The sequence below is a fragment of the Aspergillus thermomutatus genome (assembly GCF_002237265.1).
Source record: "Aspergillus thermomutatus strain HMR AF 39 chromosome Unknown NODE_67, whole genome shotgun sequence".
Lineage (NCBI taxonomy): Eukaryota > Fungi > Ascomycota > Eurotiomycetes > Eurotiales > Aspergillaceae > Aspergillus > Aspergillus thermomutatus.
Window position 1 is genome coordinate 66214 of NW_020798116.1, and position 16936 is coordinate 83149.

Below are 16936 nucleotides of genomic sequence, written 5' to 3' on the forward strand. Positions count from 1 at the left end.
ACCTTTTGGCTGCGTTGAAGCCACACGCCAGCCGGTTAGTAGTTGGGTGGGTGACCACCAGCGAATCCCGGCTGTTGTATGTTTTTTTATTGTTTCTCACTGTTTGATCTCCATGTATACTCACTCTATATTACTCCCAATGTTGGTTCATCTTGGTCAGGCCGGTACTGGCCGATCCAGGTCCAGGCTGCCAAGGCCTCCCATTAGTGGGAGACGTCTATAACAAGATACCAGATTTGCAATCAACCTTGCAACTATAGTCCACCAGTGCTTGGTTCACTCTGGTCATGTATAAGCTCCTGTCAGCCATTCCGCGCTAATCGTACTTATATGGTAAACGCATATACGCGGAATGCATAAGGAATGAAGGTCTGATTCTTCTAATCTATCTATCTAACTTAGTATTTATATACGGCAAGTGCGGTATCGGTAAAGAAAGTATAAAACGACATAAAATCTCTGCAATCGGCGTGTTGAAACCATGGTAGAAACAAGCGATCTGATTGCTCAAACCAGAATTCAGCAGGTGGTATCTTCCTAGCAATTACCGAGCGGTCAGTATGGTTGACAGAAGGGAGCTGGTAGCTTAATGAGTACTTGTCCATTACCCCCTTGCAATCAAGTATATTAGGCAAATAATGGGAACATTATTGTGGTTCTGTTCCCTAATAATTGTATATAATGAAGGACATTGCTAGTAGGCGAGTCAAGTAGTTCAAGCATTCCATGGCAATGCCAGTCAAGGAGTCAACAAATCTCAGGCCAAGAATATAAACTCATAAGGATGATTTGTTGACAAGAATGCAGATGATTTGACTTAAATGTACTTTTGTTCTTTGAGAAGTAAAAAGGTCGGCTTAGGTTCTGATTTCATCTTGAGTCACAGATACAGCAGACTAGCCTCTTTGCAATCAATGTGACTTAAATTTTGGAATAATGACTTGAGTCTCTGATCCTGTAATTATGTGCGCTAAGAGTGATGGTAGTATCAGACACGAATGACACCGCCCCCTCGCGGCGACTTCATCGTTGGAATTGTTCAACCGAAGTTTGATGTTGCCCTGAAGGAGGGCGGAGGTCGCCAAGCGCATTCGAGAGCTGAACGAGAAATACAAAGGAGAGACTCTCATAGTTGGCGTTGATCGACTGTACAGAAACGATTTACTCCAGAGACCGCAGGGATACGACGGTTCCTATCCAAACATTCTGAATTGAAGGAAAGGTTACATTGCTCCGAGTTGCTATTTCCAGCCTCACAGATGTGAAGGAGTATAAGCATGGACCCAGACTGAGCTTTCTATGGTCGTGGGAAAGATTTGTATAACTGACGGTACATGCCAGCTTGCTCTGTTGGTAACATAACACTGACTGTCCAGCCACCTAGGGAGGGCCCCTCTGATACCATCCATCGCTCTCTCTGCACACCAATGCCAGTCGAAACTGAACATAGGGAGAGCGTTGCCTCTCAACTAGGCTATTCGGCCTGTGTACTAGATTTACTCTCAATCTCTCACGTTTCAATAGGCACGTGACACGGGGCAACACGTCTAGCACTCTAGCTATACGATGTAGTAGGCCAAGAGTTAGTTCATATGGAATTTCTTTGAAGCGTGTTGACTCGGAAAGGAAACATCTCTCATTCTAAGGTGCGATTGCATTTGTCTTCTTTTCAGCCTAGCCCAGCTTCTGATTGTCGCTGTGCCTGTTGCAGCAGTTTGACTACCAACTCATGTCCCAGGGTTGAAACCCACTCTGCAGGAGTCGCTTCCTTCTTCGTAGCATAATCTAACGGAGAAAAGCCCGAACTATCCGTAATGGAAGGATCAGCACCCGCGTCGAGCAGCAACTTCGCAATCGATGGCAGGCCTGACCTGGACGCGCCGTGTAGGGCGACACCGCCACGAGGTCCTCGTATGTTTGGTTTGGCGCCAGCATGCAACAGGATCCGCGCGATTTGCTCTCTGTCTACGGTAGCAGCATACATCAAGGGCGTCATTCCTAGGCGGTCTGGCCTGTTCACATCAGCTCCCTTGTCCAGCATCAGTTGCACGAGTTCTGTCTGCCCCCTGAACACTGCGGGGCCCAAAATGTGTTCTCCAGGCCCATATAGCACGTTCGGATCGGCCCCTGTCTCCAAAAGAATCTTCGCGCACTCTGTCTGTCTACGCAGTATTGCATTGTGGAATGGTGTCTGCCCTTGCGCTCCAGAATCCACCTCTCCGTTTTCCGCTCCATTGATGTCGGCGCCGGCATCAATGAGAGTCTTGAGCAGTGCAACCTGCCCGTGGGTGCAACATATGTGTATTGGAGTGCGGCCCTCTTTGTCTTTTGCCGAAGCGTCAGCGCCATGAGCCAGGAGCAGCCGCACCATGGTTATGTCTTGCTTGGTCAGACAAGCATAGTGCAGGGGGGTTCGGGAGTGCTTGTCCGTCGGGGATGGATTGCATCCCGTTGATAGCAGTTCTTGAACAATGCCATAGTGACCTTTTTTGACCGCTATGTGGAGCGGTGTCTGACCGGCGTTGTTTTCGACCATGCTCTTGGCTGCGGTGGTTGGGCTCAGTCGGCTGATCACATTGTCAATGTTGTACTCTGCCACTAGGTGAAGCAGGGTGTTGCCTTCGCTATCCACAGATTTTAGATGGGCATGGTTTAGCAAAGATGTGATACCTGGTCTGGCGTGTAGAAGAAGCAGTAGGTCTTGAGGGTCCAGATAATTGGCAATAAGAAGGAAGATCTCAATTGGTAAGCGAGGTTGGCGTTCCGGCTCCATGTCATGGCTTTCCTTCGTTCACATGAGATTTTATGTCGAAGTAGATCGTGTGAGACAAATGGCGGGATGGTGCGTTGATAAATGAAGAGAGTAAGACAAATCAGCCTGGCTATCATAATCATTCTCTGGAATCCGCCTTGCCGATGTTAGCATGATTAAAAACCACTCTCAATCCTGGCCGAAACACTGACCCCACTGTTGGTTTGCATTGCCACACTACGCTGCCTGGGGTATTCCGCGCAGGAATTATAAGCATAAGAGGGGCCTTTAAGGTAGAATACTATTTTGTAAGAATTAAGCTGCTAATGACTTATGGAGAATTCAAGTACTACTACAGCAAATGATTTTATATGAATAATAGCTAACCTCAGAACAACTTTGAATTGCGCTATTTAATCCAATATTCGACACCACACTCTTGCAAAAAATCACCATGGGTAAATCCAACAGATGTAGGTATAAACGACCAATAGAACAACACAGGATGAAACAAGTTTGACTTAACAGGGTGGTTGATTCCGTCTTGGTGAATCCCCGGACAGGCCGCCAGTTCTATTCTAGGGGCAGTGTCCAGACCAGCAAAGACTCTTGTTAGGGTTAAAGTCCGACAATGCTCTCGTCGCATACTTTAACAGATTGATACCGGAGGGACAAGTCGCAACGCGGCCGCGTTTAGTGGTTGGTGTGGCCCCAACCTGCTAGGGGTCAATGAACCCATTAGCGGCTTGGATGACGGTCAATGAGCCGGAGTTTGCCTCAGCCCAGTGTCTGATAACTGTAATCATTGCATTAACTACCTCTTGGGTTGGAGGTACCCCATCCTTTGTGAATATGCCAAAGCCGACATCGTAGCCGCTGCAGTAGACATGTCAGCTAGGCATACTGACAAGCAGGAATACCAGGATTTTGAGAAGCGAATGCTGACACTCACTTGTTGCTGAATGGGGTCGTATTCACAATGCCTCCCTCAAGAGCATCACGCATATAAAACTCCGCTGCTGCGAGGGCTTCCCAGTCAAACAAAAACTGGTTCGTAACATACTCCTTGAAGTTTTGTAACATGACTCTCCCCAGCCCATTAATACCAACGCTGCTGGAGAAGAAAGCATCATAGATTCCCTGTGGAATTTGCTGAAGAAAGGTTAATCAGAGGACCAGAGCATGGACCTTTCTAGGGGAAGGGGCTTCTCACAAGTCCTGCCATGAAAAGAAACCGGCCTTGGGGAGACCAATGCAGCGTCATTGGGCCCAGAGCGCGCTGTTCTAAGGCGCTCACATCGCGGATATTATGGACTTCAAGTTCGTCCACGCTGATATCCTTCTCTGATGGGAGGATTTGCGCTGGATTTGGTAGCGCAATGACCGATGCGAAGGTTGCAAACTACCACGTAGCGTTAGCACTCAAACAAGAAGTATGACGCTAGGGAAACATACAAGTAAGAAGAGCTTCTTAATCAGGACCATCTTTGCAAGTTCTTTTCTCTGCAGAAATCTTTGAGTGAGCTAGTAAGTAAGACTGGATTTTGCGAAGTTGGAACATAAGTGAATGTTAAAGTCGAAACAGGTGCGTAGACCAGCAGATTGGTGCCCCCTTATAACTCTCTTTCGTCCTGCTCTAAACATTGATTGTCCCGTAGATCTTCCTCTTTCTCTTCTACCAATACATATGAAACAGAGAAATCACGCAATATGTGCATCTGTACATTGTTGCTTGGCGGTGACTCAGCCTCTATTGGGGCAGAAGGACGAGTTTTGACTGTGTTAGTTATAGTTAGGTTTTGAGGGCCCAAACACAAAATTATTTTGATAGATCATGAAAACTCGGAGATAGCCAGTTGAGACAGAAACAGTCAGGCAGGATACAGCAAAGCGGACTTGGAGGATTGCATCCAACAAGCATATGTCTGCTGGGAGCACGCCAACACTCTATCTGATATCCAACGTCAACAGCGCTTTTGAGTTCCTATTCGCCATCCAACCAACACACCTACGTAAAGACCTGGGAACTGTCAATGATGGGTATAAGCCACGGTTGTGGACTGTTATGGGACATGTTGCTTTTCTGAAACAGCAAAGCCGCCCACTAATCTACCAACAGCCGTCCTTGCGCCTCCGTAGAGGGATCCTTTGAACAAGATTGAGATAGGCTCAATGTGAGTTTCTCGTGTTATCTTGGGGTCACTCTAACGGACCAAATTCAGCATCACCCAGACATTGGTTGATCCTTTTGGGGGCCTTTTTGGTCATTGATTGCTGAGTCTCAAGATCCAGCCTTGGACAAATCGCTAATGCTGCGACGGATTGTTGTTAGGAGAGCAGAATAATCGCCTTCAGCGATGACTCGCAGAGCAGGTATAAGAGGGCCTCAGGACCAGCTGGTAGTCCTCCAGAATCAACAATCCAACCCAGAAACTCCTCGTCCTTAAATTGTCACTCCAAAGCCTGTCACCGAAGCACCTATTACCATTACCAAGATGTTCGCTACGAAGCTTGTATCTGTTCTCCTTTTGACTTTTGGCTTTTGCCTCCGCCGAACCTGGACGGAATGTACCCATCTCCGATGCGGAGTGGGAAGCCCTCAAGGAGGCCGGCCTGAAAAGGCGCGCTGATATCAATAAGCCCATATCGGACGTGGAATACGCAGCTCTTGAAGCTGGCGGTCTCACTACCAAGGGTGTGAACGAGCTTGAAGCTCGTGATCATATTATGAATTGTGGCCACAGAGTCACTGGAAAGGGAGGGAGCAATGGCCATGGGAAGTGGGTTCCTGTGGCTCAATTCAAGACACTCGCACGCAACTTTTGTACGATGACCTCTTTCGATCCTGTCCTTATGCGGTTTCAGATTCACTGATTACAAGCAAAATATCAGGCGATGTGTACGTTGGGACAGATATTGCCAAGGGCCATGAAACGTCTGATACCTACGGTGTCACTCTCACCAATGGAAAGGACGGGAACGTTGTCTGTACGTCTATCCATATATTGTCGGGAAGATAGGGACTGACTTGGGGAAACAGTCGCGATCTACAACACGCAATACAGTGATGCATGGATCCTTGACTCTGACACTTGCTACAATGCAATGATTGCACCTCTGGGTAACCATGCGAAACGTGATGTATCCTTGGGGAAGAGGGATAACTGTTGGGGATCTAAGCACAATGACTACGAGGGTGGCTATTATAAGGTGGACAAGATTGGCGCTTTTGGAAGCGAGGTCTATGCTTCTAGTTAGGAGACCTTACTTTCATCCACTGAGCTCCATGCTCTAAGTTGGCTTGTTATGTCCGTTTCTGATCGTTCATGGTCTTCAATTTGTGGCTCAGGTAGTTTCAAAGTATCAATGTCCGACTTGATGTCTTTCCAGGGGTTCTTGGCGGGTTCGTGGGTAACCCATGGGTACTCAAAAAGGCAATACGGCGAGGTCTATAATCAACTATAATAACTTTATAAGCAGCATCTGGTTAAGTTATGTGGTGTGCCAGGAAAAAAGGAAAACAGAAGGAAAATACGTCATTCTTACCACACATGCGATGTACGCTGATATCCGCGACGAGACAGAAGCTGCGCGACCGATAAAGAGTTGATACGCCTAGAGGAGAAGTAAAGCATTATGACGAGCTCGTCTTGTGACCAACGCGCAGCGTGCTGGATTCATTGACAAGCAAAATCGGCTTCGGGTAGCAAGAGGTGCGACTCAAAAGGCGGTGAGTGCTCACTTATCATGATAACAAGATGTCTTTTGAGTAGCTAAGCGGGACGGAGTTCTCCACCCTCCGGACGACCTTATGTAAATATCCGTCAGTTCTGGAGCCTACCTTTTCGCAAGTTGATTTCAGAGTATAGAAATACAGCATTCGTTGGGTCTACACTTCATCAGATGCCTATCCCCCCTCTATCGCGGCCGAACGACTCACAAATGTGCACGCCTTTAACCACGTCTTTAATCATGAGGCAGAGGCAATCATTGCCTTACCTAAGCCACAGTCAAACAAACAATCGCCATCATCGTTCATTATCGTTTCGTACCTTGCAAGGCTATCTGTTTTGGCGCTTAGTCCTTCCACTGTTACAGGTGTTCATCCATATCAGCGAGGGTGGATGGAAACGTATATCGGCCATGTGCCCACTCCGGCGGACGCCATCATTCTCTCCGAAGCATGCCGAATCGGCCTTCTTCCTCGTGTTCAGAGACGACTTTCTGAGAAAGAGCGCCGATCTATTCGATGCGGTTCTGTGTTCGTCTGGGATGAGCGTGAAGTCGGGTATGCGGCGATAGACAGACGGTAAATCATGGAGCGCAAGTCGAGTATCGGGCAGATTTCTCACCTACCGCGAGATGGAGGGCAAGCGCGGGGGTACCGGCACGCGGCTACTCAGAGCCGGTGAAACGCCTGACAGCCGGAGGAGGGGCGACAACAACAAGTACGGTCCGGACTATGGGCCTGACGGACACCGCTATAAGCTGGACGGGCTCATGAAGCCGTCCTTCAGCATCACCACCTCTACCGGCCAGCGTCTCCATCTCATTAGCTACTACTTGCCATCGCGCCCGGCTGCTTCCACTCTCCAACAACCATCCACAGACCCTGCATTACGATATGTGCGCCCTCAGGAAGGACTGTATCCCGAATCAGCCGTTAAAGACCAGCTGAGTCCTACAGTAGTCACCCGCAGCCCCTTGGCGGGCGCTACTTATTCCTTCCCTCCTCCGATGAGTGCTGCATGCTCTGGAGCCACACAGCCTCAATTATATACTTCGTCCTATGCATGGCCCCCAACACCGCTGGGGACTCCGCACACCATCGCTCCGCTCTACGGCTCCTACTTGTCTGCCGTACCCGCACCTAACAGCCTGGCCGTTGCATACGGGGAATCCTCTCCACATCACCGTCCGGTTCTTCCATCGCCTTCACCGCAACACGGACTGCCTCCGTCATGTGACCGGCCAGTACATCCGGCTCGTGCAGCTAAAAGCTCGTCACCACCCGCTATCCCGGCCTCCACAACGCAGCAAATACCCCTGCCGGTACTCGTACGGTACTCGCCTCACGTACCTCGCGACGCGCGCGACGACCACCAACGAAGCCCGCCAGACTATTCGACATCTTCGGTAGTCCCTAGAATCCAATACCCTCGCATGCACGCACTCCAAACGTCATTTCCACAGGTCGCCCCCGCGTCACTGAACGAGACTGGTAAAACAGCCCACTCTGACAGCAACAACACATCCAGGGCCTCCGCCAACAGAGTTCCCAGCATCGGGATGCTGCTTAGCAGGGACTCGGGCCCCTTATCATCCACCACAACCGCACCGTCGAATGAACTGAATATTCCTCGCGTGGGCGGCAGTCTCAACGCAGAAAGGCTGAAAGATACCCCCAGAGAAAAGATCGGGTTTAGATGCGAAGATACGCGAGCCCTGCGGCGGTTGGGCCGAGCCTTTACCACTTAGAATATATTATTTTTTTTTTTCTTTTGATTTCAATGGTATAGCAACTCTGCATCATCGATTGCCAGACGAAAAATGCTGTTTTTGCTCTACCTTCAATTTTCCTACTTTCAAGGCGGTCTCGCCGTCTCATATTAGGTGGATTGTTTTCTGTCATCAGCCTGGATGGGAGAACTATTTATGCTCCGTCCCGTACCTCTAATACCAGACTTCCTCTATCTGATTCAATGGTTGGTGTGAATGATTTCGCATGTGCTACCTGTGAAAGGTAATTTTTCCAATTATCGATCCATGGAATCCCTTTGCATATAACAAGTATCCCGTCATCGTTGGACGCGAATCAGCTCCGCTGGGGAGACATTCCATTCTTCATCATTCCGAACGTGGACTTTTCGAAAGAGGCCATCGAAGGTTCGGGTGAGAGCCCGATACATCAGTCTCAGTGGAGCAAGCAGAACCCCCAAGGCAATTCTGACAATGGACATAAGCCTGCCAACATGCCGATCCGGTATGAGCTTCAACACTGCGGCCCAAGGGATACAGAAGGCGGCGCATCCAATACATATCGCCCATTGCGAGCCATTCAGCCTGGTGACACCGAACGCTGCACCTCCGACGAAGATGATAAGCACCTGTCCACCAACCATCAAGGCGTTGATCACCATAAACCATCTATTTTTCAGAATACCCTGGAAGATATTGAACCTGTTGTCCAGTCAGCGACAGTTCAGCTCATTGAAGATCTGCATCCAAACGAAGGAGTTAAAGATGATTATGTTAAGTTCGAGCTGCTGCTGGTAAATCTCAGTATTATAGTTGAAGATCTTGTCGCCTGCAAAGTACAGTGTGAAACAGAGGGCTAGTTTGTAGATCAATTGCCCCAGCATCAGCTTCCACATGGTCAACGTGAACAACGGCGCGCTCCGTGGCCTCGGGGGTCGCTGTAAGATCTCTTCGGTAGGAGGGTCCGTCGCTCTAGTAGACAAGGCAGGTTGTTCAGTACTCTCTCCCCATCACCACCATGGTGCTACAACCAGGGGAGTCTTACAGGGCCAGGGCGGCAAAGGTGTCCATAATCAGATTGAGCCACAGCAACTGGACTGCCTTAAAGACGCTTTCGTTAGAGCTGCTGTAGATAGCCGTCACGACGGTCAGACAGACAGCGGTGATGTTGACTATGAGTTGAACTGTCTTTTGTCAACAAGATGGATGAACCTAGGAAAGTAGACATAGCACCAGGACCAAGATTACCTGCAGAAACTTGGCCACGGCATCATTGACGCACCAGCCCCAGGAAATGGCAGTAACGATCGAACGAAAGTTATCGTTGAGTAGAACTATAGAACTTGCTTCACGCGCCACCTCAGTCCCACTCAGGCCCATCAAGAAACCTACATCGGCGGCCTTGAGCGCTGGCCCGTCGTTGGTCCCGTCGCCTGTCACAGCCACCGTCTCACCAAGTCGCTTGAGACGCTCTACGAGGAGCTGCTTATCACTGGGGGAAGAGCGAGCCAGGACCTGCAGTCGTGGAATAATCGTATCCAGCTGCTCCTCAGTCAGCTTCCGCAGGTCGGGCCCTTCCATTGCGATGCCATTGTCCGTCTTGATTCCGCAGGAGACGGCGATGGATAACGCCGTGTTGATATTGTCACCTTGTACGTTTATTTAGTACTTCCATGTTCCTGATCATGGACACTGCACCGACTCACCAGTGACCATCTTGACCTAGACTCCCGCCATGTGGCACTTGCGGATGGCTTCGGAAACTTCGGGCCTCAGCGGATCGTGGATGCCAAACGCTCCAATCCAGATCAGATCATTGAACAGTGTGTCGAAATCCAGGGCACCCTTCTCATGGTCTCCAGTCCGCCCAGAACCCCAGTGTTCGAGCTCGCGATATGCAATTCCGATAGTCCGTAGCGAGGCTCGGGCGAAGACATTGATTTGCTCATGTATCGTCCGCCTATCCTTAGCCGACATCTCAGCTCTGGCTAATGATGTTTCGTCCGATGATCCTGGAAGTGCTACTTCAGTGCACGCACCGAGGACGACCTCTGCTGCTCCCTTGACCAGCAATCGATGCCCTGTTTCCGAGCAATACACGACCGCCATCGCCTTGCGTACCGAGTCAAATGGATAGACCTGTTCTATTTTGCTTCTCTCTCGCTCAGTCAACACATCTTCCACACCAAGACATGTCTGTGCGAGCCGAAGAAGTGCAATCTCCGTGTTATTTCCGACAAAGACCTTTTCATTCTCACGCTGCTCCTCGAATGCTGTTGAGTTGACCACGAGGCTCTTGACCAGTAGAACCTTCAAGGCGACCAGGTATCTCTGCGTTACTCCCGAGATGGCGGCGTGCTGCGGCTAATATACATTCTCCACTGGCAGTCGGCCGAACGATTCACAGGTACTCAAGAAGCCCGCTACCACTGTCATCCTGTTCTGCGTCAATGTCCCTGCTTTATCCGAACAAATGACGGTGGCGTTTCCCATCGTTTCGCACGCACGGAGCTGCCGCACAAGATTATTTTCCTTGAGCATGCGGGCCGTCGCAAACGCTAGGGCGAGGGTCACGGCCAGCGGTAGTCCCTCTGTAAGGCATCAACAGACGTCATCGAAAAGTGATCTAAGAAAGCAGGGCATACCGGGTATTGCGACCACGATCACTGTTACTGTTACTATGAGAATATCCATAAACTCTTGCCCTTTTTCGGTTGAGGATGCATCGTTATCTGGTCAGCCACCTGCAGATATGTCATGTGATCATCACCTGGCCCTAATCAGGTTAATGAGAGAATCGGGAAGCGCAAAGTGTCCAATTAGGATGGCTCAGGGGCCAACTATATATAGGCTGACTAAGTCGGGACGCTAAACCTAAACGGGACGGAATCCTGACAGTTAAGGGGATAGTGGCTTCGGACCTCATCTTTTCTATCTCAATAATAATTCCTGTATCTTAGTTACTGCAGTTCGCTGCCCAATGAAGTCATTTTATTCTATATTGTACCCACTACTTGGAGAATAGTACCACAGTACCAAAATGCGGACCGTACCGACCTATACTGTCTTTTTGATCTGGCAGATTGAACTCCATAAAATCAGCGGTCAAATACATTACACTAACCCTTTTCAAGTGTCCTAAGTACTTTTTTCACTCTAATGTAGTGAGCTCAGCTCTGCAAGGGTATAAGAAACTAGCCTCTTGGATTTTATTATCATATTAATAATCAATGTTAGTTCACTGCGCCGCAATACAAAAAGGGAATAATGTCAAGCAAGTAGGCGCCGGGGTTTGGGGCCCTTCAGGGGCGCTCACTGAGAATCCCCAAGAGCATTTCTTCTTTCACATCTTTTGTTCTCTTTTCTACCTCGCACGGCAAGGTTTTACTGAGCTCGTTCAGTTTGAAAAGATGGCGGAACTTACCTGCGAGCAAGCTCGACAAATCGTGGATGAGATTGCCCAAAGGAATGGTATCATCACTGACGAAGATCGAGCCGCAACGCCGCCTGCTGTTATAAAAGCGCTGCACAGGGTTCGCAATCAGCTTGGAAGAATTCGGCACCCATGGACGCCATGCGACACACCGGATGTTAGAAGGGATGTTGTGTTCCAGTTGATCTCCAGCGCCCGCTCGTTGCACTACAATTGGGCAAAGAAGCAAGGAAAAGAACCCTATTTTTCTTTAGATGTGTCTCCGGACCGTATGATTATCGACACCAATGACGATGGGTTCCTGAAAAGCGACATCGTGCAGCTTTCTGAGGGCCGTTCTCCTTACGTCCCCAGCTACCAAACCAGCAACCTGTATGACACAGTTCTTCTATATACATTTAGAATTGCCAGGGAAGCCCATGTACAGTCAGGTCCGTTTTCCTTCGCCCTTGGGCCTCGAAGTCCCGGTGACAGGCTTGGATTTACAACCCCCGTAAACAAAGACCCGGCATCCTTGCCCGAAGGAGTGCGCACCAGGATAATTTTGTACCCTGCTCTGCCGAAGGGATTTGATAAATGGGTGCATGAGTTTAGGGATATCGCAAACAACGGTTTCGTGCTGCTCGATCCTGATGACGCTCGCCAACCTATGTGCAAGAAATTTGTTTTCATTACCCGTCTAGGAAACTTCCAATTAGCACGACTAACATACGAGTTCCAAGTGCGAGAAGGTATCCTGGAGGTCACCAAAACAGATCCGGGTCTTTTTACATCCTCTTCATCAACGGAGTGCTTCCTCCTATACAAGCCAACCATTCCGCCGTTTTCGTCCGATAATACGGCGCTATTGTTTCCTATCGATGAACATTCAAGGCCCGTCATACGATCTCGAAAGGCTTACCATATTGTTGGTTCATTCGCTTTTCCTATTAGTGGAAAGGAATTCAGTGTATGCGGTTCAATTGGTGCCATCTGCAAGTAGGCTGCTAACCTTATAGTTCGTTGTTTGTGCGACGGTGACGAAGTTCGAGCCCGTGAGAAATACCGACATCGATACTTCTACATTATTACAAAATTGTGTCATCGATTCCTTCTGTCGTGCCGTTTCCTTCTGTCAAAATCACTCCATGCCTTACGAATGGGTCCAGTACATTCCCAAACAGAGTGTTGTCTCACCAGCTTGGCATAAAACAGTTCAAGGGTTAATTGAAAACCTCCGAGAGGCCCCCGTTTTTCAGAGTCAGAACGGCGTTCTAGAAAGCCTGTCTTCACTTCGCTACCTTTCCCCGGAGCATTATGGCGGAGATAACGAGCCCTTGTTCGGAGCTTCTGATGACGAACATTACCTCTCTACACAATACAGTGCCTACCTCGATTGTCTGAAGCCTCTAGGCCTCCAAGAGGTCTCGGACCATGAAGTCCTGGAAAGACTCAAACCGATACTGACAAAACCTTTGCGCCTGCTGCCGAGTTCCAACTTACAAAAGGAACGGATATCGCTTATCCTACGACTGCTAATAGTGTGGCTAAAGAGGGATCCCAATAACACTTTGGCAACTGAGATAAGGAACATTCCGCTTATTGAATTGAGCAACGGCTCTTTCGTTCGAGGCAACGACCTAAATTTGATAAGATCTGAAGCCGATTTGGCTTTTGCAAACGATGCTGTCTACTTTCCGACAGACACCAACGGCAATGACATTCCGAAATGTCTTGATATTTTGACTGTTTCAGAGGAAGTAGTCAGGGACAACGACCAAAAAGAACTATTTCGTCTCCTTGGGGTTCGACGTGCAAGTCCTGAACAGGTCATGGGGCTAATCACCCGCCACAGCCATGCCACCTCCTTTGTGCCGACCGCTAGGAATCTTATAGCTGACTTTATGCACATTCTATGCTACGTCTATGACAGCTGTGCCAAAGACGATCGCCTGAAGACGCCTTGCCTTATGATTTTTGATGAGCACTGTCTGAGGAGACCGGTATGCAGGGACTCTTGTCCTATGTATATTCCCTCCGATGTATACGTCAGAACGGATGGTGCCTACGGAACGGAAGCTATTGCAAAAAGATTGGACTCAGGCTCTTTATTTAGCCCACGCCTTCCTCTGTTGCACCCTACCTTTCTCTATCCAAATCTCATAAGCAAAACGCACATTGCCAATGATACGTGGAGAATATGGCTGGAACAGCAAGGGATAATACGGCGAGTTCCCCGGTTGACACACTGGGACAACCGTAAACAGGTTTCTGATCTATTCAACGCAATAATATCCCACCATCCGGACATTCTTCTTGGTACCTTGGCAAGGTATTGGGACACATACGGAACAGAGATAAAAGAAGAACCGCTCATTGCGTCCGCTATCAAGGGAGCGAAAGTCCCGACGTCAAATGGACTGGCGAGGCTTGATGAATGCTACTTTCCCATCCCAGAGTTTTGTAACCTGGTTGAGGCCGTGTCCACCACATTGAACATCAACTTTCTCAAACTACCGGGGATCTGGGGCCTGGGTAGTGAGCAGGAATGGGGATTTCTCCGAGAGCTTGGTGTGTCCGGTAATGGAGCGGCGACATTTATAAAGGTCGTTAAATATCGCTTGCTATCCATCATGACATTGGAGGACGCCAAACCGCATTTTTTCGAATTATACAGATGGATATCTGACAGATTATTTGACGATGGCCTGTGCTTTTCTGACGTACACTGGGAATTTTTCGACGACGAGAAGACCGTCTATATTCCGAATAGCGGTGACGGTGCGAAGTTAGTGTGTCTCGATCAATGCGTTTGGCATGGTCCCTCGTGGTTGCGGACTGTGTACGCTCTTGCGTACCATGAGGAATATGCGAGCGACTCGAAAATACGAGGCCTATTCCTAGGCACACTCGATGTGCAGGAAGCGGACTGGGGAACCTATATGACAGAATTAATGCACTTACAGGATGTTGGGGTTAGCTTGATAGAAGAGACGCGAAGGATATATCGGGCTATCATGGAGGATATAGAAGATGAGGAGGATTGGAACAGTCTGCGGTGAGTCTAGACTCCAGGCCGGTGCCTAAACGCCCTCTGACAGTGGCTCAATGATTAGGACTCAATTTCATCTATACGAGATGATATATGTACCAAGCTCAAAGCGGTGGTATGCACCTCAACAATGCATCTGGGCATCATTTTCAACCGGGGATAAAATCGGCATAAGTGATGTCTATCCAGATATGGAGAGCTTTTTTGTTGAGGACCTCCAGGTCCAGCCACCTTCCATACCTTGTTATATCAGCCGTATTCAGGATCTTTGCAAGGACAAAGGAAGTGTCACTGAGGTTATTGAGGCTCTGTGCCATATCAACAGCCTCGAACCAACGATGTCTGACTTGATTTGGCTCAAGGTTATCAATTTCCTGCCAATCGAGGGCACCGAGGACGAATTCTACTGGGGATCCGTAACATCCGATTTCTTTATCATTGATAGGGACGGCTGGCCTATGCTATTCTATGGAAAGGTGCCAACGGTTCAGTTTCACCTGGCAGAAGTCCGTGAATTAGCTCCACTCTTGAAATCTCTGGGGCTAGAAAACCGCTTCATTTCCATTTGCGCAGCAAGGAAAACCAGTGTCTCGGAAATGCCTTCGCAGACCTCACTGCATCTTACGACTGACTTCCGTCAAAGATCATCAGGTTTGTCTAGGTACGTTTCTCCACGTAATTGATTTTGCGAGACTTACGGCTAAACTTTTTAAGATGCATCGCCCACTACAACGGCGGAAATGTAAGTGCTGCTCGCGAATTATACGACACTTTTCGGAAGGCAGTAGTATACGAAACTGAGCATATCGTCGGAAAATGTACCTTGATTTCGCTGTCCGGTTCCAGCACAAGTTTGCAAACATACAGCAGACTACATATGGAATATCTCAACGGCAAATTGAGCATCTTCGTTCCTCGTGATGAAAATGAAAGACTTATATGCTACGCGACGCAACTGCCGGAGTCATTAATAACTTCCCTGGAAATCAAACATCCCGCTGCCCATGGGATATTCGCTACAGTTCTTCAGGTACCAGTTGAGATCGTGGACGGTATATTAGAGATTCATGGTATTCCCGAAGTATCCGATCTGGACCCTGTCAGCCCGGTGATTATCGACGATTCGGAATCTGACTATGAGGATGCGCTAGAGGAGGTTTTCGTACCGAGGGCTTCGATTGCTTGGGGTGGCAAGGATCAATTGCTGGCATCTGAACAATCAGAACTTCAGCTGGTTCTACGATCAAAGGACATGCACATCACGGAGTATCGCTCACACTCGGACAGACATGAAAAGATGGTCAAGGAACATGCGGACGGATGAACGATGTGGTAGGAATCATCTGGATTAACTAAAACTTGCCAGTCACGTAATCAGCCGGCGAGCTGGCAGTTTTCCGCATCCATCAGAAACCTGAAGCTTTCTAGCTGTAAAAACCAAGCTTGCCTAAATTCTGGAGAAAAATAAATCTATTTACTGGGACAAATTTGAATGGTATACCCGACAATCCTACAGGCGCATCATACCCAGTTCCTTCATAACACCAAAATTCTCCCCATATAATTTGCACATCTGCGAGAACCAGTTACTAACTACAGTCATCTTCTCAGTTAACTTCATCAACGCCTGCAAAATAGTAATGAGAAAGAAAACATTCGATGGCAGTCACGGAGACGGCTTCTCGCGGAGTTGTACTGATCCCAACATCGCAATGCAGTTGTAAATTTCACTGAACATTGGCAACACCACAGCTGATAGTCCCTGGGATTGCGTTGTAACAAATAACTCTAATTATAATAGAAGATATCTGCTAGAGGAGGTGGATGAGTGTTCTATAAAAGCTAAAAGGAATATAATTCCTTAGGTCTGCTAGACATGCTTGACATAGTGGTTAGTGACCAGCATGGTTAATCAGTCTGTAAAGTATTAGTTAAGAAAGTGATTCTGTAAGCCAGAGTCTACTGAACTATTATGTGATAAAGCTTGAAAGCAGGGAGCAACACTATAATTTAATGAAAATTTAGATGGCAGTTGCAGTTTGATGAAGCATAGCCAGATATCTCATTGTATTGGATGTTGTTATGTATATGTTGAGCATGTTAAGAATTATGTTAAATATATGTTAATGTTAGAGGCTTGCAGTAAGGCTTAAAGATATATATATGGAAGCCAGGCATGAGTCAAATCATAGTAGGTCTTTTGCCTCAGTTGGGGCCACGTAGCCTGGCGCGGGGTTCCGTA

General features: G+C 48.3%; 5 protein-coding genes across 5 annotated transcripts; 2 read left to right on the plus strand and 3 right to left on the minus strand.

Annotated features, from left to right (window-relative positions):
- Positions 1-1669: 1669 nt before the first annotated feature.
- On the minus strand, positions 1670-2773 carry CDV56_106878 (ankyrin repeat domain-containing protein; the record flags this gene model as incomplete). Its single annotated transcript, XM_026760497.1, has 1 exon — positions 1670-2773. The coding sequence occupies one exon, from the start codon at positions 2771-2773 to the stop codon at positions 1670-1672; it is 1104 nt and encodes a 367-aa protein (XP_026615407.1).
- Positions 2774-3471: 698 nt separating this feature from the next.
- Positions 3472-4237, minus strand: CDV56_106979 (uncharacterized protein; the record flags this gene model as incomplete). Its single annotated transcript, XM_026760598.1, has 4 exons — positions 3472-3628; positions 3705-3904; positions 3966-4154; positions 4208-4237. 4 exons carry the CDS (start codon positions 4235-4237, stop codon positions 3472-3474), a joined length of 576 nt encoding a protein of 191 aa, XP_026615408.1.
- Positions 4238-5247: 1010 nt separating this feature from the next.
- Positions 5248-8230, plus strand: CDV56_107062 (uncharacterized protein; the record flags this gene model as incomplete). Its single annotated transcript, XM_026760681.1, has 6 exons — positions 5248-5265; positions 5342-5576; positions 5645-5740; positions 5793-6005; positions 6656-7040; positions 7096-8230. The coding sequence occupies 6 exons, from the start codon at positions 5248-5250 to the stop codon at positions 8228-8230; spliced, it is 2082 nt and encodes a 693-aa protein (XP_026615409.1).
- A 320-nt stretch (positions 8231-8550) lies between these two features.
- CDV56_107216 (uncharacterized protein) lies at positions 8551-10924 on the minus strand (the record flags this gene model as incomplete). Its single annotated transcript, XM_026760835.1, has 8 exons — positions 8551-8932; positions 9071-9202; positions 9276-9418; positions 9479-9879; positions 9937-9952; positions 9995-10594; positions 10709-10821; positions 10876-10924. 8 exons carry the CDS (start codon positions 10922-10924, stop codon positions 8551-8553), a joined length of 1836 nt encoding a protein of 611 aa, XP_026615410.1.
- A 716-nt stretch (positions 10925-11640) lies between these two features.
- CDV56_107365 (uncharacterized protein) lies at positions 11641-16018 on the plus strand (the record flags this gene model as incomplete). Its single annotated transcript, XM_026760984.1, has 5 exons — positions 11641-12612; positions 12662-13645; positions 13910-14700; positions 14759-15355; positions 15409-16018. 5 exons carry the CDS (start codon positions 11641-11643, stop codon positions 16016-16018), a joined length of 3954 nt encoding a protein of 1317 aa, XP_026615411.1.
- Positions 16019-16936: the final 918 nt, after the last annotated feature.